General features: G+C 38.4%; 3 protein-coding genes across 7 annotated transcripts in view; 1 reads left to right on the top strand and 2 right to left on the bottom strand.

The window, feature by feature from the left end:
• pms1 (PMS1 homolog 1, mismatch repair system component) overlaps positions 1-10,928 on the bottom strand; it is a 64,865-nt gene extending 53,937 nt beyond the window's left edge. For 2 of the 3 annotated variants that reach the window (XM_089133076.1, XM_039669862.2), the window contains exons 1-6: positions 10,800-10,928; positions 10,495-10,636; positions 9,788-9,970; positions 8,966-9,068; positions 8,730-8,893; positions 5,540-5,656 (exon numbers count right to left, since the gene is read on the bottom strand). In XM_089133076.1, coding sequence (XP_088989202.1) covers positions 5,540-5,656; positions 8,730-8,893; positions 8,966-9,068; positions 9,788-9,970; positions 10,495-10,626 — 699 coding nt within the window. In that variant the 5' untranslated portion in view covers positions 10,627-10,636; positions 10,800-10,928. The remainder of the gene's footprint in view (positions 1-5,539; positions 5,657-8,729; positions 8,894-8,965; positions 9,069-9,787; positions 9,971-10,494; positions 10,637-10,799) is intronic. The other variant, XM_039669864.2, reaches the window with a different exon arrangement.
• Positions 10,929-11,546: 618 nt separating this feature from the next.
• Positions 11,547-20,388, top strand: ormdl1 (ORMDL sphingolipid biosynthesis regulator 1). 2 transcript variants are annotated; one of them, XM_039669647.2, is made up of 4 exons: positions 11,547-11,684; positions 13,746-13,928; positions 16,605-16,756; positions 19,852-20,388. In XM_039669647.2, the coding sequence occupies exons 2-4, from the start codon at positions 13,755-13,757 to the stop codon at positions 19,985-19,987; spliced, it is 462 nt and encodes a 153-aa protein (XP_039525581.1). In that variant the 5' UTR covers positions 11,547-11,684; positions 13,746-13,754; the 3' UTR covers positions 19,988-20,388. The 2 variants fall into 2 exon arrangements, with proteins under 2 accessions (XP_039525581.1, XP_039525582.1); XM_039669648.2 differs by having other exon boundaries at positions 11,565-11,679.
• Positions 20,389-23,015: 2,627 nt separating this feature from the next.
• Positions 23,016-24,508, bottom strand: adat3 (adenosine deaminase tRNA specific 3). 2 transcript variants are annotated; one of them, XM_039669645.2, is made up of 2 exons: positions 24,337-24,508; positions 23,016-24,183 (listed from the first exon to the last, which is right to left on the bottom strand). In XM_039669645.2, exon 2 carries the CDS (start codon positions 24,152-24,154, stop codon positions 23,150-23,152), a length of 1,005 nt encoding a protein of 334 aa, XP_039525579.2. In that variant the 5' UTR covers positions 24,155-24,183; positions 24,337-24,508; the 3' UTR covers positions 23,016-23,149. The 2 variants fall into 2 exon arrangements, with proteins under 2 accessions (XP_039525579.2, XP_039525580.2); XM_039669646.2 differs by having other exon boundaries at positions 24,413-24,501.
• Positions 24,509-24,713: the final 205 nt, after the last annotated feature.

Genomic DNA, 24,713 nt, shown 5'->3' with positions numbered 1-24,713 from the left:
ACCAACAGAAGAGCAGTTTTCAGCGAAGTGGCTTAAGGTAAGCCGAGTGAAACAAATGGGGGACCCTTCAGAGCCCCAAGGACCGTGGAGCCCCATGCCAGCATGGAAGTGGGCCGAGGGGGGGGTTCATCCTCCTGGCCTCTTTGAGGAAGCGAACGACAAGGTCACTTTTCCCTAGTGATTGGTCAGCCACAAGAGCAAGGTAGGCTGCTATGGCCCTTTTCTGAGAGGTCCCAGGATACCCGTTAAGGGGCCACACATGGAGGGCCTATAAGTCGGGGCGAGGGGGCAAAAATCATCCAGTTCGCCTGCGTGAGATCTTTCCTCATTGGTATAGGCCAGGGGGCTATGTTCAGCATTCTCTGCTGGGCTGGCTTGACAGGCCTCGGTCCGACTGGACAGAGATAGAGTGACTACTGGGGGGTGGGCCGCCTAGCGAAGGGGGACTGGTTACCAGGGTATTGTGCGTTTGAAATATACTCTATTTGTGTTTTATTTGGGTCACTGTAAAAACAACATTTGTTTGTAGGAGTGCATGCAGTTTGACGGGCCAATGGACTACAATAGAAAAATCTCCAGCCACCTGAGCTTAACAGGGAGATCCAAGTAAGCTTTTTTCAAGAGTGGTCCTGCCGCGGCGAGACTCACACCCTATCTCTTTCCTCCTGATGCTAGGATGTCTTCGGAGGCTCAGGGTCCAAAACAAGCCTGGGCCCTAGCCCTGCAGATGGCACATAGATGGCCTTGAGCGACGAAAGGTGTCAGCCGCAGGACGGGGCTGAGAAACCAGAGGCGCTGGCTTAGCCAGCTGAGGCGGCGGTGTTCTCTTGGGTCGGCTCAAGGCTGAGCTGCAGCGTTTAGGTAAAAAAGTGCCACAGAGCTTGCAATGATTTCTGTACTTCGGTTAAGTGCTCCGAGAACTCTTTAACAGCTCGGCCGAAGAGGCCGGTGCTGCAGACTGACGAGTCGAGAAAAGCCGTCCTGTCCACCTCTTTGATGTCAGTGAGGTTTAACCAAACATGGCGCTCAAGCACAATCAGGTTAGCCATACCTCTGCCGATGGCTTGAGCCGTGGCATTCGTAGCGCATAGTGCTAGGTCTGTGGTCTCTAAATGACTCAGGATCCAGGCTAGACTCGTCCATAGTTTGGAAAACCTGTAATGCCGCCAAGGTGTAAGGAGCCGATGCCGCTTAGCCAGAGGCAGAAAAAAGGCAGGGCTTTGAGGGGTGAACCGCTCTAGCTCTCCATCCAGCAGCAGGGAGCGGTCAGAGAGGAGCGACGACTGCTTCTTTGAGAGGAGTTAGCTTCTCATATCCTTTTTCCGCGGCACCATCAACAGAAGAAGTAGAGCATCGCAGAAGTAGAAGAGCTTGTGCGCGCTGAGTAAGGGCCGCCTCATGACTTTGTGAGCTCTTTGTGAACCCCAGGGAAGAAAGGTGTTGGCTTGTGACGGGGGGCCTGCTAGCGCCGGGGCAGAAACCATTAGCCTGGTCCGCCTGAGTGAACAGGACCGGCGAAGGGGATTGCGATGGAGAAAGCAGGGACGTGGCCGGTGTGGGCTTGCTTATTTCCATGTGCATGGGCTGCTGCTTCTTCCACAGCTGAAGTAGGGCGGAAAAGGAAGAGCGAGTGGAGCGGTGTTGCCGTCTTCCATAAAGAGAGAGCTAATCATATCCGCACCATGGAGATGGGCAAACTCTCGCACCAAGAGCAGCTTCCGGCAGGGAGTGCAGCTTCCGCGTGGCCGGCCTCCAGGCACGTGGCACACTCTGTGTGCACCCCCGCCTCGTGCACAAGGGAACCGCATGAGGTGCAGGAAGAGCGAGGTATTTGAAACAACGCTAGCTCTAGAATTTGCTCTTTTAGAGAACTGTGTCGTGACGGCGAGCACACAGTTAGTAGAGAAAGGATATATGGTGTGTTCACCGGATGGTCACAGGAGAACTGCGACCGAAGAGAATACTATACCACTATATGCAAGGCTCGTTCTAGCTGAGATGGCTTGATTCCACTGCGAAGGCTTCGGATGAGGCAGAGACGTAAAAGGTTGCTGAAGCAGAAAGTCTGATACTATGGCGAAATGGTAGGCTTATACATCCATAAGCAGCACCCATTCTGGCGGCCTCTAACGCACTTCGGCGCGAAGCTGCCTGATTGGTTTGCTTGTCTGAGACGCATCGTCATAGGATGTGCAGTTGCTGCAGCACAGCCAATGGGCGAACAAAATGCACTACTGGGTTCGCTGTGCAGCTACACTGCGTTTTAAAATATAGACCTTATGCACCAGAGAAACGTGGGCGCCGTCATCTTTAGAATATTGTCTTTGAACTTCCGTTTTTGCGGTCTCTCTGTATATCTCTATGGCATCGCTGTCGAGGAGTAATTAGCTGGTGAAGTGGATTCACTTATTGTAGAGTTAACAAAACTTATCATGAGCATTGTAATGTTTATCATAAGCAGATGTCTTAACAAATGTCGACCGAGAATTTTTTTACGAGCAGTTCATTCATACCTATGCAAGATCGCTGTGAAAATACAGACCGGAAGTCAAAAGACAACGACCGCAGCGCTGAAAAGGGGCAGGGCTGCATAAGGTCTATAGGACTTCAATATTTTTTTCCACTGCATATTAGCTACGCAATACGAAGTGACAGTTCTCGAAAGGGAACTATATTAGCATCCACACCAAAGAACGATAACGCTCTGTTTGTTCTAAGCTTTCGCTGCAGGTTTGTAGTCTGCTGCCCTAAATGCTCTACCTCTTTAAAATAGAATGGATTCTGATTGGCTGACAGTGTTTTTATGGTTCAGCTGGAAAAAATCTCTTTGAAAGTGATTCCAATGATTCCCTGTACAGTTGTTGTTATATTTACGGTGTGGACTCAGCTACTCTTTTATATTTAAAGCAATTTTTAAAACTATAGCTTTACTGATGATATTGTTATAGTTATCGTCCTTGGTGTGACAAACCAATTAATACCACAAAACATCACATCACAGATTTCATCAAACCCATTGTTAACACTTACTGATGTTTGTGTTCACTGTTCAGCAAATGAACTGATGCACTTACTGGAGGAAAATGTCAAGAAACTGGCTTGCAATAGTTTTGGAATGTTACAAAAGACAAACAGAACGAAAAATGAAATTGAGGACAACAGACACTTTAAAACATGTATAACCAATTTTAATAAAATAAGAGGTATAGCATCAAAGAACATGTCAAAAATGACTACAGCCACTCCAATTCTATGCAAAATTATTATAACTGTAAAAAATAAACTAAATAATATGATTTCCTCATTTAAAATATTCTATCCAATATATAAATTATCAAATTTATTTCTATTAATGGGATTTAAACAAAATGGTAAACTGATTACCAATAATGTAAAATTAATATAACATTACAAAATAATACAAAATAAGAACATAACATCTGCCATGTTACTAGGCGCTCTCTACACTTTACCCATATTTACATACATACACGCTTATATTTACACAAATTTAATTTGAGAAAATAACTGAAGGATTTTCTGGTTAGAAGTGCATAGCGCCTAAGAAAATGGCAAAAGTGACAACACACGAACCTAAGTAGTGAAAATATAGCAAAGTAGCAGAGTTTACTTTATTGTGATAATAAAATAACTTATGTGATTTCCAATTCATATGATAATCCAAAACATAAATGATGTGAATTTTCTTGCAAATATACTGCATAATAGGAGCGACCCAGAAATGTTCAAGATTAGTCAAGCAGGATTAGTGTTGAGAAGCACTGCATGCAGTGAGCAGGTTACACCTGCAGCAAACACATGCAGCACAGACACTCCACTGCTGCAGCAAACACTAAATCTTCCTACAGTATGTATCTTTGTGAGTCAGAGAAATGTCACTAAACTGGACGAAATCAAGCACATGGTTTTTACAATGCATGATACTATACATCACACATCTTATTGCTTGAACAAACACTTGCTCGTTGCATTTGTAGCATTGTATTAAATCCATGCCAAAGCAGTTGGATTGTGGCCTCAGGCCAACACAGGCAGGTTATGTCCTTCTGAGGCCCTTTCACCACGTACATTGCAGTCCCTGAAGGCTCCTTTAATTCACTGCTGCATTTGTCGCAAAGTTTGCCGCATTCAGTCCATAGGTCTACTGCTGACACTGTAACATGATCCGTCACTGACCGCTTGCGAGGTAAACGGCGCATGACAGTATATGGTCTTGCAAAGAAACATAGCCTTTCAGGAAGTGTAATTCTACAGCCTTTATGATTAAAATAACACAAATTTAGCTCTCAAAATATATAGTGGCCCCAAAAAGTATTTAGACACTTAAGTCGCACATAATGTATGAAAATAGTTGCATTAGAGAGCAAAACATCAAGAGCCCTTTATATTAAATTAATAAATAACACAAACACACTTTAAGCAAAAAGTATGTAACATTAGATTTATTTCTCAAACTGAAGAGAACACTTTACAATAAGGATATATTTGTTAACATGAACTGACAATTAAAAATACTTCTAAAGCATTTATTAATCTTAAGTAACGGTAATTTCAACATTTAGATATTAATAAATGGGCCTGAATTAATATGAACTACCAAAGTTGTATTTGCATTAACTAGTGTTAAAAAAGCTTAATACTGTAACAAATGTATTGCTCATTGTTAGTTAATGTATCGAATGTTACCTAATGAAACCTTACCGTAAAGTATTACCATAAATAGTATTTTTAAACTTAAGTCTACCTTAAGCATGTATAAACACATGTTAGATTATTGTATTATTTTAAAGAAATGACAGCAGAAATACATTTACCAAACACAAACAAAATGTTTGGTTTAAAATGAGTCAACAATATATTCATTGATCAAATTGAAGACAAAAAGAATTTGGAGACTTACTCATTGTTAAACAGTTAAAAGTTAATGAACTAGGACACCTGTGTGAGCTTGAGGAGAATTGACCTCAAATTTTGGTTTGATATTTTGACATTGATGCAATGACATTCAAAAATGTGTATGTGTGAAGTCAAGCGTGCAAAAGTGTCCTGATTATACTCAATTATACTCTTTGAGGCCACAGTATTTGTATGTATACAGACAAAATATTAACTAGAAATTTGAATCCTATGGTGAAAACGAAAAGGCATTATGAAATGTATAACCTGGGTAAGAATGCTGAGTCATTCATGCAAAAAGTCATCGCTGCGGAATGCACAACCAGGAAAAAGAGAAACAGCTCTCCAGGGAGAGGAAAGCCGTTCGGAATTAAGTTGTTACACGAGTCTTTGGGTTTAGCAACCTGACAGAAGTGCAGGGATGTTTAAAGTCGGTTCAAGCTATGACTTTGCACATGCAATTTCAAATGAACCCTGATTGTTTGAACCTTGAAGAACATTCCTGTTTTTGTGGAAGAAAAAACACACTTTCCTATCGCAAACAATCCCAGAGCGGCCGGGAACCCTAGTGCTCCTGCTGAAAACGATAAATATGCCTGTGTTTTCTCAGCGCTTCACTGACCTCTGGTTGCTCCTGGTGATGCCGGACGGGGAGCATGTTGGCTACGGAGGCCGCTCCGAGCACGGCCATGAGGGCAGTTCGGTGATCCGACACCCTGGATTTCTGCCAGACCACAGCCTGTAGCAACACAGTAAAACGGGTCAAGTTATTTTTCGGTCATCCTAAAATAAGACCACCTGTGGGATTGCATGCTCGCAAACAGCCATTAGCCACCAATCAAGTCTTCACAATAAACAATTATACTTTGGGAAATGTTTGGATATATCAACTGCACTGCACGGATAAATCTGAAACGGACTACTTTTCATTAAAAGGCGCTTTATGTTATGGAGACTTGGCAGCATGAAGCAAACACGCCACTTGAACAAATGTCATTTCAACGTGCGGAGCGCAGTTACGCATATATTTTCACACCCGTGCGTTTGCCTGTCGTTGGCACTTCCACATGCAAGTATATATATCCAAGGTGTTGATTTCTGAAAGCATGCGGTCCGCAGCACACATCTCTGCCATGAAATATACAATTTGGTGACTGTAAAGAGATCAGACTAGTAAACAGCTTTTCGAGAAGTCATGAAACCCAATGCAGGGCGAAGTGCAAAGTTTGTGATACGAGATATGCCTGGAAGTGCTGATGGCATGAAATGAGTGTATGGCCCTCTCCCGATGATCTACAACCTGAATGATATGAATTTAATGACAGGTACGCGAGGTCTCGCCGAGCAAGGCCAGATACGTGCGCTATCATGAGGCCAGGCTGTTAGTGGACTCGCGAAAACACTCGGAGAACTTATACCACTTAGCTTGTTACTTTAGGATCATGTGGCAGTGTGAGATTCGAAGGCTTAGTGGTTCATCCTGCGGTTGCATTGCTAATTTTGGACAAGAAGCAGGCGAAATGTCCACTTTCCCAGGTTACGCTCTAATTGATGGCACTCAAAACATGTCAAAATGCTGGAAATGTCCAGGCTGTCATCATAACATGCATTTGGCAACTTCATTAGTAATAATGAGTTTGCCAAAATAACTTTTATTGGTTGTGAGCACGAAAACAATTAAATAAATAGCATTATATTACAATTACACACCTATTTGTTAAAATTTCAAGCTAAAATGATTTATCTTTGCTGACTAATATGAGAATTTAAAACGTTAGATTGAAGCTGCAACGAGGGAGCAGAGTCAAAACAGTGGTGAAAAACCAAAGCAATAAACAAGTTACATAAGTTCTAATTAACGTTAGCCAGACGCTATTAGCACAACTGATATCATGCCGTGTGATGGTTAAATGTCACTAAATGTGGGTAAAACCCTAGAGAGTAATAGCGCATTATTTGTTGATGTGTGGGGCCACCTTGTGGTCAAATATACACCACCGTTTAAAACTTTGGGGTCAGCTAGACTTTTTAAAGAAATTAAGATCTGTATTCAGCAAAGATTCTTATAAACTGATCAAGGGAGACAGTAAATACATTAATCATTTTACAAAAGTGTCTGTCAAACAAATGCTGTTCTTCTGAAAAAATGCATCACGGTTTCCACAAAAATATTAAGCAATAATAAGAAATGTTTATTGAGCACCAAATGAACATATTAGAATGATTTCTGAAGGATCATGTGACACTGAAGACTGGAGTAAAGCTGAAAATTCAGCTTTGAATAGAAGGAATGTTTTCAAATTGTAATATTATATTTTTTGATCTAATAAATACAGTCTTGGTACGCCTAAGAGACTTCTTTCAACATATTTTATGGACCCCTAACTTTTTAGCGGTAGTTTGTCTTTATATAACAACTAAAATAGTCTATTTTAAAAATATTCAGTTTATTTACAGATTATTTATGTGTTCTCAGTCTTTTAGGAGCCTGCTGCAAGGGGGACCTATTATGCCCTTTTACAAAAGGTGAGTCTCAATCAGCTCCCTAGTTCAGTAGCCATTTTAAAGGGGTGATGAACTGAGAAATCAAATTTTCCTTGAGCTTTTGACATCTAAGAGGTCATCATATTATAAGAATATCCTGTAAGTTTCAAAACTGAAAACGTCCTTGTTAGTCCAATAAAAGCTTTAATTGACACCAGCCTCTGAAAACGACTCGTTTTTAAAAGTGGGGGAACTATGACGTCAAAGAGGATAAAAAACCACCCCCGCAGAAGAAGATCAACGCCTACTTCAACACGACCGGTTTAGCCCCGCTCACCGATTCACGCATTACACGCATAACTAAATAACATAGATGCCTACCTCGTGATGACAAACCGGAGAGTGAAACTCATTATAACATGCAAAACTGTTATCCACTCACAGCAGTGGGCGTTTACTTCCAAGTCTTCAGTGCGAGACGCTCATAAAAACCGATAGTTTTTCAGCTAGGCTCAAAACTAAGGTAGAAAATAGCCTATTACTAATTCATTTTGATGTTTTTTAATGTAAAAACCAAGCGAACGTCATTAGTTGACCACTTATGACAACAATATAAAACATTTTAAAAAGCCAGTTCATGACCCCTTTAAGGGCTACCTCAATCGTAAAATCCCTCCAGTGCACTGGAATGTTCGGTCCCTAAAAACTCCCACAATGCACCATGAAAACCAGGGAGTTTATGTTAACTCAGTATGTTGATTCACCAGAAGTCCAAAAGAGCAAAACATTAATCGCGCGAGCAAACTCACCACACATGACGACAAGCAATATATGTTTTTTTTTTAAAACAATACCTAATTTAATTATATTTCGACATAAACACTATTCCGAAATATACTGATTGAGTCTTGATTTTGCTTTGGGATCTACTAGAATAGGTTTTCATGCTTGAATGTTCATAAACACATCATTTTTTCACATATTGTACATTATTGCAGCACCTGTCTTCCCAGTCAGTCAGTAACGCTCTGTTTAATTCCTCTCTATTAAGCCCCTCTTTCCGAAAAGCGCAGTGCACTCCGATTGGTTTCAACACTACTAATGCGACTCAACCAGGCCTTGTCCCTTTTTTTGAATATGAATTAAAGCAGGAATTTTTATGAGGAATATTATGACGTGTTCATTAAGAGAAGAAAACTCAAGACTACAATTGTGGCGTTTCAGTGAGTTCAAAAACAGTGCAGTTCATTTGAAGACCATTTTCATGCTCAAACAGCAACAATTCACACTAAAGAAAAATGTAAACCACAATAACAACAGTGCCATACCTTGTTGTGGCTCAACGTGATCCTTAACTCAGGCTTAATAACAGCATAGGCCATGAGTAAGTTCTGGACTCTCTTCAGGTCCTCTTTGCATTTCTTAGTGTTGGAATAATACTGCCGTCTGACAGGGAGGTTCTTGAATAGGTTTGCTGCACACACACTGGTGCCTGAGGAAAAAGGTATGTTAGTCTGTTCCCTTAAATCAAGAGTATTAAATAAATGCAGTAACAGACGCATACCCACGCCAAGATGTGATGGCTTTTGAGAGACGATCTGTCCGTTGCGATCGACTGAATACTGAATGCTAAAATCATCATCTGCGGTTTTGGTAGTGATGACCACCTGGTAGGTGAACAGAGGAAACATGTTCAACATTTGTAATTCACTGATTAAAATGACTCTCATGGGCTCATTGGAGATGCACAATATTTCAGTACCATAACAGTTATAAAACACATATATTCGATTTTTTTATATATATCAGTGTCAAACAATCGAATACCAGCAGATACTGGATATTTCATAATTATGCACATAATTCTGCCAAATCCTGCATATCATTTTTCAGTATATACACATATACTGCCGTATTATTGGGTGCTACGAATGTCTATCAAATGCGCCCTGTACGTAGCTCACGTCCAATTGGTTCAATGATACCAGATGACGTATGTAGGGCGACAGAAAATTAGACGAGGAAGAAGACGATGGGTCAGAGATTTAGGAGATTTATGTATACACAAAGGCTGTATCAAAAGGTAACTTAACGTCCGCCAAGATGGATCCATATATATATAAACAAAGTAACTGCTTCGGTGTGTCGCTGTCGCATGTACGTCATCATCGTCTTGCTGCTCCCTCCCCTTTCTGTGATTGGTTCCCTACCTCGAAAATTTGGTTCATGTTGTCCAGGCTGCCTAGCAGCGTGAATAAAATTATATTGCCATAATGGTATAGAACTTTAATATAAGCCACAACATGAAAATAATTGTTTATATTATCTGTCAGTTTTAATATCAGTGCATCTCTAATTAAAACAACCAAAACTAGTGAGATGAAACCTCTGAGATAGCACATATAGATGCCAGAGCTTCTCCTCTGAAGCCGTAAGACTCTAGGTGCTCCAGGTCTTCGTGGCAGGAGATTTTAGATGTGTAGTGTTGTACAGCCATCACGGGAACATCAGTAGCTTTGATTCCAGAACCATTGTCTCTGACTTCAATGCGATCCAATCCATAATTCTCCTTTTCACAAAGGGAACATTGACATAGATTTAGCATAGCTGTTAACAAATATATTTACCACTTAGAAATGTATAAAAAGTCATTGCATTAGAAAAAAAAACATCATTAAGTTGTATCTGCAAACTAGAGCTTATTTCAAATGTCCCAATGTGATTTTTAATGGATATATGAAGAAGTCAGATCACCTCAACGGGTGTCATACAGTACTGTTTTAAAAATGTGATTTCCTTTGTTTTGATTTTATTTTTATTTTTTCTAATTCAATGACATGATAAAAATTCAAATGATAAGTGTTCTAATACATTTAAAATAAAAATAAAATGCACCTCAATGTAAATGTTCCTGTATCTGTTGCTACCTGAGCTAAACTAGTCATTACCCAATTGGTACCCTAATTCAGGTCATAATTTGAAGTGTAAAGAGAGGTATTAGACAAATATGCTGCATGTTCCCATGCCAATTACCCCACACCTATAAAACTAACAGTTCAGTATGTTAGTAAGTTATATTCAACGTGAATTTACCAGTTTAACTTCAAGGCTTGAAGAACCAGCATCAAGTGAATTTTCAGTCAGTTCCTTGACAACATTCAGGACAGATGTTATAACCTGAGAGCTGCACAACAGACGCACAGTCTCAGGTGGAAGCGCCTTCATTGTGTGCTCCCTAAGAAGAAAGTGACAAGACAACAATGGTCATACATGATGTAACGTTAGACACAAACTACTTCGGGCAGCACGCATTATAAAATGACATATCAGATAAACAGTGACATTAATATCATTATGATACGTTAAAATATTAAATGACCAAATATATTATAGCTTACTTCGTATAAAAGGAAATAATCCGTTAAAAGATAGCCAAAAAAATCATAACACAAGCGTACTTCACGTTTCCAACTCGCTCCAGTCAGTCGGATATGGCTTAACTGGCGCCTAAATTACGTCATTGTTATTCTCTGCATTGATTGGATGTTCTCTCTTTGTCGTATATTTAATAATTTTTTTTATTGCTTAAACAAATAAGTGAAAATGTCTTAGCTAGAGCAAATTTGTTTTATTTTTTAAATTTGTTTACATTTTTGATTTTCTGTCTTTATAAAGAAGAGAGGCTTACAATTGTTGCGTTTGCAGATGTAACGTTAGAATTCATTAAGAAATCATAATAATACATTTAGAATTATGCATTCATCAACATACATATTTATAGTAACAAAAAAATCTGTCTATTGTGTCTATGAAAACGTATTTCAACCGATGAAATAAACTATTACAGTAAGAAATTGTGCACGTTTTTATTTTAAACAGCAGTTTAATGCACATAAAGACAACAGTGGATCATGGTTCCTACCTTTAAAAAGGTAGTAGCTACCTCTAGTATTAGCCTTAATACGTTGATTAAATTATTTGGAAATGGTCGAATGAAAATCCCACAATTTTAAACAACTGGCTCACTAATAGTAAATCAAATTTTTATTCAATAATCATAAAATTAAGATTTGAGATTATTTACGTAAGTAGCAGCATTTGTAAACATCACGCCTTTAGTGGGCGTGGGGCGTCAATCTCGCGAGATTTGCTGTTCTAATCCCGTTAGCCGCGATAGCCTGTGTGTGCCATAGTGCTAGTGGTGTGTGTGCGGTGAGTCAGCCCACAGTGCGCGCAGCTGAGGCCGGCAGCGCTCCAGCCTGCTTCACCCGAACGCACGTAAGGTACCGTTACTCATCTCTTATGAAACCAAGTCATTCGAGTTGCTACTTTGAAACCACAAATGGCAAAACCCTGCGATAATGGGGCGATTGAATAACGTTAGCTTTAATGGATGTTTGCGCTGTTTATTATTGGAAGTAGGGTTAAACAAAAGCAACTGGTGTTTGTTATGAAAGCAGTTTATGCTAAATAAAGAGCATTGCTCATGCGCAAACCCCGAAACAACTTGCTATCACAGTACAGGCAGGATGATAAGGGTATTTAAAGGGTGTTATTTAAGTGGTTTAATGAGAGAAGACAGTGATCTGTGCAGGAATAAGACAGTGTTTTGTCATGTAACTAGCTGTGCTGCTAACTCAATCTGTGTCATGGACTTTACTGCAGCTGCTTTTGAGACCAAGAAAGCTAACATTAATCTGTCTAATATTTAAGATTTTTTTTAAATAAATGCAGGTTGTCTATTGTTTGCTTGAAGTGGAGCAATGTCTATTCAATGCACTCCCTCTTAACTGTGTTGTTGAATATTAACATACTACACATCCTTACTCAATCAAAGAGTTATTCATATTTATGGAAGGATCATTTGAGTGGTTATTGACAGATGTTTACATGAGAGTAGATGGACTTCAGCCTTTGATCTCAATCTGTCTTTATTGCATTTATTTGTTTGTTGATAATAATGAGATGAAAAAAAAATGTTGCCATTTTGTTGTGGATATTTTCTTTAATTGAAACATATAGATATATGTACAAAGCAACAGATTTGCTAAGTAGAAACCAGTATGAGTGAATGAGATAAGCGAATCAACAAAACAAATACGCTGAATATTAGGCAACATTGAACTTTGACTTTCAAACAGCTGCATAAACTGTTTACTGTGACGGATAAACCAAACGTGCCATGAAATGTCACTTCTAGAACTGAACTGTTGCAAATTATTTTGGATAAAGCGTAGTAGAAGGCATGAACAGTAATGCATTAGGGCAAAGTACTATGAAGAATCACCCCATTGTAAGTATGTGAACATGCTTTGTTGGCATGTAGACGAGACCTCATGCTGACTGTAAGACAGCTTCTACTCTTAACTAGTTTTTTTTTTTTTTTTTTTTAAAAACAATAAAATGGAAAAATGAGACCACTTAACAACACCCTAAATCTGGAGAAAACTAGCAGTTGCTTCACAACAATCACCTAGATTGTAGTAGTGCGTTAACTTGAATTGACAGTTTTAGCTCTTATTTCATTCTTATTATTTATTCTTATTCTGAATAAATAACTAGACTTACTAGTTAGAGTCTGACAAAACATTTACAAACACATGTAACTGTTAGTCAAGTCAAGTCACCTTCATTTATATAGTGCTTTTAACAATATGTTGAAACACTTAGTCACATTAATATGTTACGTATGTAATATGAAATGCATTCATTGATCAGCTGAATAATTTAATGTTTTTTTTTCTTCCAGTTTAATCATTTTAAAACAATCTGTGAATAAAATAATTTTGTTTCTTTAAAGCTACACTGTGTGATGTTTACCCCCATCTAGAGGTGAAAAGGTATATGACCATCCAGTGACTATTAGTTTCTGTTCCTCTCAATTCCGATTTCGTTTTAAACTCCTACGGTGGCCAATGTAGTCCAAGATTAACATGGCTTCCAGTTCGACCTCGTCCATGATTGTTAACTCAAAGGTAAACGAGAAAGGCGAAGCTTGAATTAACGGGTATGTCCCTCTTTGGCTAATGTACATTCAAGATGGAGGGGCAACATGGCGACCGACATGTATGTATTTTCAATGGCATATTATACACTCACGAGAATACTTTTATTACTTGAACGAAGTAAATATACATTAATGAGCACATATATTTTTGAAAGAACTAAGTGTTTTTAGCTAAGAATAAACTAAAAGAGTTACACAGTGTAGCTTTTATTATTTTATTTCTTTGCACATTTCTTGTACAGCTTTTTATACTATCCAGAATTATTGTATTATTTGGCTTGCAATTTCCGTTTTGACATTTTGCACTGCTGTCTGTGTTTTTTTGGTCTGTTGACAGCAAAACAAGATGAACGTCGGCGTGGCCCACAGTGAAGTGAACCCAAACACCCGCGTGATGAACAGTCGGGGGATATGGCTGACATATGCGCTCGGCGTAGGAATGCTTCACATTGTACTGTTGAGCATTCCCTTCTTCAGTGTTCCTGTTGTGTGGACCCTCACAAATGTTATTCACAATTTTGTAAGTGTTCTCTGTTGAATAATCCTTTGTTATATACCGTTGTGTTCGCTTGTCTATGGGCTGTCATTTTCTCAGCAGTGCCCTGCGGCCAGTTGGAGTCTCGACAATTGATGATTCCTTAGTAGTCTGTGCGGCATTGTTATGTAAGGACTCGCTTGCACAAAGATTCAAGGTCAACAGCATGACATCAATGACCAAGTTTAAGCTCTCTGGCACATCATGATGTATGAAAACTTGTACCACAATTAACGAGAGAAGCTATTCATTGGGTACTCTAATGTATCTGTTGTCCTGAATTGGTAGACAAATTTTGTTAGTATGCTTCTTAAAGGGATAGTTCACTTTGAAATTAATTTTTGGTATGTTTTAGCTTACCTCAAGGGCATCCAAGATGTAGGTGTCTTTGTTTCCACAGTATTTTCAATTTTTATATTTTTTTAGGTCAAACCGTTCGTGTCTATCAGTCATATAATGGAGGTCTATGGTCACCACCTCAAAGAGCATGCGCAGAGAAGTCCAAATTAAACATGATTTAAATGTGAGTACTAGGGCTGTCACTTTACATTAGAAAATCGATTGCACAATCGATCAGACCAACCAACACAAGTATCGAAAACGAAAATAGGGAATCGATTTTAATGGCCTTCTCTCAGAGCGCGTCCAGCTCGTCACGTCACGCCCGCAGCGAACGCGCGTCACACAGCAACACACACGCATAACAGCAAATTGTACTTCTGCTTAATGAAAAATGTGAATTCTGCCGATATTCAGAAAGTCTCATGCATACAGATACAGATTCAGGCTACAATCGCCTATGTTGGCAAAATTTGTTTGACATTTAAGTAGTAGGCTAATCGAAATAATAACTCTTATCGTAAACAGAGCCATGTTGAATCTTAATGTTTTCCATTGATGTTATGGCAGTCCACTCTGCTTATTTTTTTCCCGAGAATGTTACACTCATGTTTGTCATTGTGCACGAAGCTTCATGTCAATAAAACATCGGAAATATTCAAGTGCGCGCCTTAAGCGCCCTCTATAGGCCTACGTTCGCCCTTATGCGGTGTCCGTGGATTTGCCTTTATTTGGCTAAAATGGAAACGTGTTTAAACATGGAAAATCGATTTTACAATTGATTCAATGAACACTTATGTCCCAAAAATCGATCAAGATTTGTTGACAAAAGTGACAGCCCTAGTAAGTAGTACACATTGATGGCCTAAGACACGAAACGAGCGGTTTGTGTGAGAAAACGAACAGTATTTATATCGTTTTTACCTCTTGTAACCACAGCCACGTCCAAGTGATCTGAAGGCACAGGGCGCTTTGTGGCTGTGGTCCTTTGAGGTGGTGACCATAGACCTCCATTATATGACTGATGGACACGAACGGTTTGACCTAAAAATATCTAAATTGAAAATACTGCGGAAACAAAGACACCTACATCTTGGATGCCCTTGAGGTAAGCTGAAACAAATCAAAAATTTATTTCAAAGTGAACTATCCCTTTAACCCCGGGACACACTAAGCCGACAGTGTGTTTTTCGGGGTGTGTTGCGCATCGTTTACTCTAGTCGGATGCCATCATATTTTTTGGGGGGGCCAATTCAGCTTGTTGAATCGGTGTCAGTCAGAGAGAGAGAGCTCTGATTGGCTGTTCAGCTTAGTGAGCGAGTCAGTACATGAGAATAATAGCAAAAGGGATGAAAGCGAGCAAAGAAGTCAAGACAGTACTGACAGAAGGCTGTTATAATTTTATGTCATCTTACCTGAGTATTTGAATACACAAATATTTTCATAATAACAAGAGCTGATTGGAATGAAGAAACTGATCTGTGTGATTGATATCCAAAATGGTAAGGAAGCGCTGCTTTGTTTACAGTTTGTATATCTGCAGGTTTAGTTTCGGTTTCCCTTTTTCAATGACGAAAATAGACTATTATTGACACCTGATGATATAGACGGATATTTACTTACACGTATGCACAGAACTCAAGTGCTAGTTGACAGTCGGCTTAGTTCTTTAGGTGTGTTCAAGCACAGTTTTTTTTTTGGTTGAGAGGCGACAACACAGTCAGCTTTCGTCGCCGCTAGTTCTTTGACATTGGCTTGGTGTGTCCCAGGTTTAAAGGAGGGAGGGATGATCTGAAGTCTTTATTCCAAGTCTTCTGAAGCTAATGGTTTCCACAAAGAAAAGACCCCAATTTAGTTCATAGTTCCTTGATCATTTTCGCCTCCCATCAAATCTCATTTGCAATGATACGATTCAACTTCCTAAAGTCAGGGTTATTACAGTTAACTAAAACCATTTTTAAAAATTGTTATAACAATAAAATAAACATGAACTATTTTTTTTTTAAATCAGCTAAAACTGGAATTTAAAAAATCATAAACTATATAGACTAAAACTATAATGACTAAACCAAAATGAACAATATTCTCTTTTTTTGTCTAGGTTTCTTCTGTGAAATCGCAAAAAAATATCTCAATGTTTTTTGTCTTTACAGTGAAAGTCAATCAAGTGCTGTTTTGGGGCTTGATTTTTATAGTATGGGCAAAAACAGAAGAACACGTTCTTCATCTATCTCTTTGAGCTTGATAGTAAGAGGTCCAATTGTTATAAACTTTGAGAATGTCTATCCATGTCATTTAGATCATCTTTCTGTCATCCCGCAGGGTATGTACGTGTTCATGCATGCAGTGAAAGGCACACCATTTGAAACTCCAGACCAGGGCAAGGCAAGACTTCTCACACACTGGGAACAGCTGGACTACGGCGTGCAGTTCACATCATCTAGAAAATTCTTTACAATCTCACCAATCATTTTGTAAGTTTTTGCAGTTTTATGCAACACTTTGAACTAAATATACCCTTAGGAAACAAACAAACAAAAAAGTTAAATAAATATGTTATAGTGAATATTATAGACATATTTTGGTCATTTAAAGTGCCCCTACTATGCTTTTTCAGATATTACTTTTCATGTAGTATGTATTATAGCTGTTTGTGAATGTAAAAGGTCTGTAAAGTTTTGAAATTGCATGACAAATGGAGTTACATAAAGAAAGAACTGATTCTGAACTGACTGAAAAAAGTCATACATAGGTTTGTAACAAATTTGCATAAAAAGCCAGTCTATGGTCTTCATTGGCTATCCACGATCAACGTTACTTTTTCCCGCCCTCAAAAAATGTAGTTTTAGCTGAGGCCTCGTATGCCGAGTTCACACTGAGCGATTTTCCCGATTTTCGTTCGCCAACTGGTTTTGTGAGATTGCAGACAAATGCCCGAAATCATAGGCAAATCAGTGCTTGTTCACGTGAGTGACAATCACGCAGTGTGAGTTATCAAAGACGTGATATGACAGAAGCTACTTCGCCGATGACCTACAGCCAATAGCCGCTTTCCGACCAAGTAGTTACAGGAACTTAGTTATAGGAACTGTCCACTTCTAAACAGTTCTAAGAACTACTCTTCCCCCAAACTCAGTTTTGCTGCTTGCGTTCGCATTGGCCAAGTGGCCATAACTGGTAGGAGGGGTAAGGGAGTGACGCAAGCACGGCGACGGTCTTTATAGCGTCATCACTAGACGTAGCGCGGCCACATACAACAACAACAAACCAGCATGGAGGAGGCTATTGCAATGTTCCTGTTCTGCCTTGCCGGGACCTTAATAACGGAGTACGAACGGTGGCGTTTGCTAAAACACACAGCGTATGGCAGACAGCGCGCTACAAGTTCCGTGTTGACAGTGGGCGTGACTTATAAGTTGAACCAATCAACGTAGACCTAGGGAAAGGGGACTAAAAAAGTCCTCGCTCTATACTAGGTACTGAAAGAGTTATAGGAACTACGGTCTGAGGAACTAAAAAATCCCCAATTTAGTCCGGTCGGAACACGAGAAAAAAAGGGTTATAGGAACGTTAGGTTCTAGGAACTGCAAAAATCGCTCCGGTCGGAAAGCGGCTAATGAAAGAGCAAGAAACAGTAAGGAGATATAGACCATAATATCAGTATTTTAAAGCAACACCAAGTTACTTTTCCTCTGCGGTCGCCCTACAGGTTGGAAGTGGAATTGTCCATTACCGCTGTCGTAAATAATTTAGCCTACCACAACCTACTGTCGCACACACACTCGTTGTTTATCCAGCATCGGCTTTGGAATGAACGATGTCCATGTCACAGACAAGACAGAGTATGTTGCATGATTTCATGAAAGTGTGATGTATTGCGACATCAAAAATTTAAAAAAAAAATGTCTATTGTAACGTTTGACATAAAGCGGAGTAAAACTTGTAAAATTTGTTAAAAAAAAAAAAAAAGTAAAATTTGTAGTTTTCTTATGTCTCATTAGAACTACAGAAATTCATTCATTTACATAGCGTGGTTATAGCAGATATAGGACCTCAAAGCAGAGGCACAAGTGCCTTTCACCAAGTTACGACATGATGAACCACTGAAAAGATTTTGGAAACATTATTTTAAGGTTAAAATCTTACGTAGCGTTGCTTTAATAGATGTATTTACATTTATATCGAACATAAACCAAGCACAAACATTTGCTTGACCAGCAGCACATTGCCAAAATGATTTATTTACCCCAACTCTCTGCAGAACACACAATCTTTGCTCCCCTCGTCTTCACAACCATTTCCTCCTGCACCATTGCGCACACACCAGCAAATGAATGTTACCCCAGATAGACGTGCAGTGTGAAAAGAACTGTGACCCGACTACTTAAATCGTGCAGTGTGAACTCGGCATTAGGAAGCCTCCGGAGTTGAAATTCTGATATGGGAATGGCCATTTAATTTCTGAATAAGCGAAAATAATATCACAATAGACTGAGCCAGCTGACCAATCAGAGTAGAGCAGGAAAGGAGGGGTTTAGAGAGACTGAATCCTTTATCGAATTGTTTCAGACTCAGACACTGTAAGTTTGTTTATTTAGAGAAAATTAAAGTGTTTTTGACCTTGGATCCCTGTAAAGCTATTGTAGTAGACTCCGAAAACAAAATTAGGAACGTTTAAAATGGCATAATAGGAGGAGCACTTTAAACGAGTAGTTCACTTTTGAAAAAACTTTTGCTGATAATTTACTCACCCCCATGTTATCCAAGATGTCCATGTCTTTCTTTCTTCAGTCGAAAAGAAATTAAGGTTTTTGATGAAAACTTTCCTGCATTTTTCTCCATATAATGGACTTCAATGGGAACCAAACGGTTCAAGGTCCAAAAGACAGTTTCAGTGTAAACTGCAAACTGTTCAAAGGGCTTTAAACGATTCCAAACGATGAATAAGGGTCTTATCAAGCGAAATGATCGCTCATTTAAAAAATAAATAACACATTTTAAGTTTTATAAGCTCAAATGCTCCCCTTGCTCTGTCCTGTGACGCACGTTCGTGACTCTCCTGTTCGAACTCGTTTATCAAAATGAACGAATCTTTTTCCGAGTCATTTGGTTCATTCAACAAACAAAACAAACGAATTGACTCGGAAAAAGATTCGTTCATTTTGATAAACGAGTTCGAACAGGAGAGTCACACAGAACAGAGCAAGGCGACCATTTGAGCTTATAAAACTTAAACTTTGTTGTTGTTGTTGTTGTTTTTTTTAAATGAGCGATCGTTTCACTTGATAAGACCCTTATGCATCGTCTTGAATCATTTAAAGCCCTTTGAACAGTTTGCAGTTTGTACTGAAAGTGTCTTTTGGATGAAGTCCATTATATGGAGAAAAATCCTGGAATGTTTTCATCAAAAACCTTCATTTCTTTTCGACTGAAGAAAGAAAGACATGGACATCTTGAATGACATGGGGGTGAGTAAATTATCAGCAAAAGTTTTTTGAAAAGTGAGCTACTCCTTTAAGAGCCTGTACCGATTTTTGAAATATAACATGTTTGTCTTTTCTATTCGCAGATATTTTCTCGCCAGTTTTTACACAAAATACGACACAGCACATTTTGTGATAAACACAGCTTCGCTTTTGAGTGTTCTCATCCCAAAACTGCCACAACTCCATGGAGTCAGGATCTTTGGAATAAACAAGTATTAAAGCCCAGTGTTGAGACTCGGAGCCGTTGCCCCGATATGGGAGAGGAGATAACACTTTGTACTTTGTACCGCAGTTGTGCACACTTAGCAGTTTTGTACAGTCTGTGTAATTGTGAGCCTCTTTGTTTGATATATCTTGAGAAATTGTTGTAGGGATATGTTAGGAGGAGGACAATTCCACAAGCATTAATAACTTAAGATATTTAATGTGTTTTTGTTAGTTGTTTTGTGATCCTTGTGGATCTGGGCTGGCCCAGGTTTCATGGTTAAAGGTTTTTTTTTTTTTTTCTTTGTTAATTAGTTTTTGTTTGTTCAAATGTTCTCACAACACTGATACTCTGAGATAGATTAATGCTTTTAGCGTCACTTCACATTTCTAAATACATTCTTAAATAATGCCATGTGTTTTTAAAATCAGTTGAAAGCCATGAAACCTTTCTGCTATTTCTGGAGTTTTGTTGATGTTTCATTGCTTCGGAGACAAACGAACTCAATTTGCATGATTTCCTGAAAAATATTTATTCAGTCACAATATTATGTATAGTTTTGTTTGGTTAATGTCGTAGGGTTTATAGGTGACACTGAAAAAATATTAACATTAACAAAACTTTAGAGTTTATGCTTTTAAGTACTTTCGTGTTCATTAAGGTCAACATGAATCTAAAGATAGAACTTGTTTACTTTCTAAATACACGTTACTGGACTCATTTTGCAGTTATTATTTCAAAGAACATTTCTTTGTCATGTTTTAACCGCTTCATCCGCCCCAACGTCAAGTTCTTCCCTTAGTTGTTTTATCTTCCGTTTGAATCAGAAATACACATTGCTTTACAAAAAGTTTCATGTTGACTATTAACTCCATTTCAGTATGTGATTGTAAAACTTCAGCATACCGTCATGTTTCTTTGCTCTCTTCTGTGTCACGGTTATTGAAGTTGATAAACTGTAACATAGACCCATTAAACTATTTGAATCCTTCCATTTTCTTGTCTTTTGACATTATCTGAAGGCTCAACTGTGCCAATTGTTTTGTCCTTTTGTTTTGAGAAAAGGTATGAACATAGTGTGTGTTGTATTACATGCTGCAAACAAATAAAAGTATTAGAAACCCTGTTGTTCACTTTTACTAAAAATTATAGAATGCACACTACTGTTCTACTATTTGAGGTCGGTAATATGTCAATCAATGTGTATGTGGAGAATGGATAGCATCATGTTCAATTATGCTGCATTTATTTGATCAATTACAGTCATATTGTGAGATATTACTACAATTTAAAATAACTGTTTTATAGGTTTTAATAAAGTGTATTTTATTCATGTGATTCAAAGCTGAACTTTCAGCAGTCATTACTGTAATCTTCAGTGTCACATGATTCTTCAGAAATTATTCTAATATGCTGATTTGCTGCTCAAAAAACATTACTTAATATTACAAGTTTAAAACTTGTGCTGCTTTTTTTGGAAAAGGTTATTCTATTTTGAATTTTAGGGGGGGGGGGTAACTTGAAGATTAATATGTGGGTGAATATATATTTTTATGTATAAAAATGTAGGACATGCCTTGGTTTGATAAAACAAATACAATACTTAACCCTCAGGTGCTCTTCGTTTCGGAGTCACACTTGTTATCTTCCCGGACACCTAAAAATGAAACTTTCTCCATCCGAGTAAAACCAATGCAATTTATTTTTGTTCTATAATATTTATTCTTTTTAATTTAGTATTTTGAGACAATTTAATTTAATTTATTAATATTTTTGCAATATTTATGGTTTATTTTTGCCATGGAATATATATATATATTATTTTTTTCAAAGAAATATTAATGCAGTATTTTAGTTTAATATAGAGTCTATGCCTTCAGAAAAAAAATATTTTTAGAAGAAAATTAGCACCATCTGGTTACAGTATAGAGAAAAAGCATAGAATCATGGTGTAATCACTAGATGGCATGTACAGCTCTCTATGGAGAGGCATGTGAATTCCCCAGCTGTTTATGAACACATTTTTTGTTGTTGGTGGTGGATTTGAATATATAGTTGAAACAATCTCAAAAACTATTTCTTATAAAAAAATTGACAAATTCATTTTTTTACAATTTTCCATTCATTTCCTATGGGGGTCATTTTTGTGTGTGTTCACATACTGCCATAAAAGTCACGAAGTTTCGTAACATTGCAATGAAGCTGTGATTTTAAAAAATTCAAAACATACTTTTTGTAATCAAAATTTATTGGTGTGTATGTGTATAAAAGTGTGTTTGTATGTGTGTGTGTTGGTGGGTGTGTCTGTTTTGCACTCTAGATGTTGTAGAGTGTCACCCCTTTCCTGCGGTGCACTTTTTTTTTTAGAATTGTGGCCAATTTGTCGATTGTACATACAAAAATTCAGAGATTTTTTTTGTCAATTTCCCATTCATTTCCAATGGGTTGGTCATTTTTGACAGAAGAGCAAAAGTGTGACTCATTTTTTACGACCACTTAAATTGCTCGAATCATGACCTCATTTTTTTTTGTGTTCACATACCCAATGCCATAAAAGTCACCAAGTTTAGTAATTTTCTGAAGAAGCTGTGATTTTTAAATACTCAAAACAGATTTCTTTAATCACAATTTATTGGTGTTTTTGTGTATAAAAGTGTGTGTGTATGTGTGTGTGTGTAGGGGTGGGTCTGTTTTGCACTCTTGATATTTTAGAGTGTCACCCCTTCAATGCGGAGCACTTTTTTTCTACATCGTGGCCGATTTGTAGATTGTACACACAAAAATTCTCAAAGTTTTTGTGTTTTTGTCAATTTCCCATTCATTTCCTATGGTCGGTCATTTTTGACCGAAGAGCACAAGTGTGACTATTTTTTTTTACGACCACTTAGCCTGCTCGGATCATGACCTTCAATTTTTTTTGTGTTCACATACCCAATGCCATAAAAGTCACCAAGTTTCGTAACATTCCGATGAAGCTGTGATTTTTAAAATTTCAAAACAGAATAATTTTTCGGTCAGAAATGACAGAAGAGCACCTGAGGGTTAAATATAGACAACAATCCAATTTTATTTCCATAATGGTCCTATTAAGAAGAAATATTTGGCAAGAGTTACAAAACGAAATTAAAATGTCAATTTTAATATTGTCTATTAAGAACAACTTCTAAAAAAAAAGATTACTTTTTATGTAAAGCTTCGCATGCATCAAGCATCACCGCTTTAAACACTTCAAAGCGATGATTTAAATCTTTTTGGCAGTGAATTTTATACTTGGTTCCCAAGGCACCATCTGCAGAGGGTGCTCCATAAAACACTCTGTTGATTCTTGAGTGGACCAAAGCCATCGCGCACATCACACAGGGCTCTCGTGTGACGTAAAGGTCATATCCAGTGCAGATGTAAGGCTGACCAGTTTCTTTCGAATTGCAGCCATTTTTAAAGATCTTAGAGGTGCTAAATTGACAGGCTGGATATTTCTCGTAATTGTAGGCACCTCCTCCTTGCCCACAGGCCACAAGATCAATACAGACCATGACAGCATGATGGAGCGGCTGAGCGCCACGCTTACAGTCATGACCCACTGCGACAATCTGCTCAGATTCTGGGTCAACAATTACAGCGCCCACCGCATCCATTCCCATTTCCCGACCTGATTTTGCAGCCTGGACAGCTGCCGTCATGTAGTATTGAATTTTAGCTTTCTGATCGCCAGTGAACAACTGGCCCCTCAGAGCATACGTCACTTGTTTGTCCTCGTGAAATGACGTAGGCCAGTGTTTACTAGCTTTTTCAAACTGTGGTCTGGTCAGTGGAGGATTGGCAGGTATTTCAACAAGAAAAGGTTCACCTAAACCACTTAAGTCAAAAGACAGTGAGCGAAGCAGATCAGCAGGCTTAACTCCTTTGGCCACATCCCTGGCCAAGCACACAATGACCTCTAAAGGATGAGGGCTGCTTTTGTCTTTGCAAGCTCTCACTCTTTTTATGTGCTGCAGACCGGGTAGAGGGTAGATCAGGGACAGCTCTTTGACCAGGCGAGATGTTTCTCTTTTCTCGACGATGGGTGCTGCGTAGGCCGGCAACAATTCAGTGTCCCGAGACTTCTCATCGGAGAGAACAGGAAGAACATCCCAAGTGTCACATTTGTCCATTTCTTTCCTCCGTTTGGCTTGTGGTTCCATCTTGTTATACTCATTTAATGGATATCATTCTGTAGAAGCAGAATGTGAGAGTTAAAGTTCAAGTGCAAGACTCAAGAGTCAAAATATCCTTATATAAAAAATGAAAACTATTTTAATAATACATTTATATATTACCCTATATCTAAATCTACATTTGACCAACAACCTAGGTAGACCATTACCTTATTTGAAGGAAACAATGGACGTTAAATATCAAATAATAGCTGAAAATAGTCAAACAAAAATATTTCATGTCACCCAAAGTGTGAAGAATCCATAAATCAGACTAAAACCAAAGCCAGACTTTCTCTGCTAAAACATCTTTCCCATGTGAGTCTTCATCCCACCTGTATTATTATCCCACTGGAAACAAGCACTCTATAATGGTTCCTGTGTGTTGCTTTTTTTGCTAATAATAATATCGTAACTAAATGTATCCTATTTATTCATTTTTATATAAACCATAGACATCTTTTTCCATGCTGAATATATAATTCCGTTAGTTTACAGAAAAAACTCACGGAACCCAACTTCGCGTGTTGCGAGTAGGACATGTTTA

Source organism: Pimephales promelas, chromosome 7, assembly GCF_988280905.1.
Source record: "Pimephales promelas chromosome 7, fPimPro1.hap1.1, whole genome shotgun sequence".
Taxonomy (NCBI): Eukaryota; Metazoa; Chordata; class Actinopteri; order Cypriniformes; family Leuciscidae; genus Pimephales; species Pimephales promelas.
The sequence above is the reverse complement of the archived record's forward strand: the minus strand, read 5'-3'. Positions and strand labels throughout refer to the sequence as shown.

Coding starts and splice junctions, on each gene's coding strand:
- ormdl1 (XM_039669647.2), top strand. CDS start 13,755: ATGAACGTCGGCGTGGCCCACAGTGAAGTGAACCCAAACACCCGCGTG. Junction 13,929..16,604: donor CAAATGTTATTCACAATTTT/GTAAGTGTTCTC, acceptor GTCATCCCGCAG/GGTATGTACGTGTTCATGCA. Junction 16,757..19,851: donor ACAATCTCACCAATCATTTT/GTAAGTTTTTGC, acceptor TTCTATTCGCAG/ATATTTTCTCGCCAGTTTTT.
- adat3 (XM_039669645.2), bottom strand. CDS start 24,154: ATGGAACCACAAGCCAAACGGAGGAAAGAAATGGACAAATGTGACACT.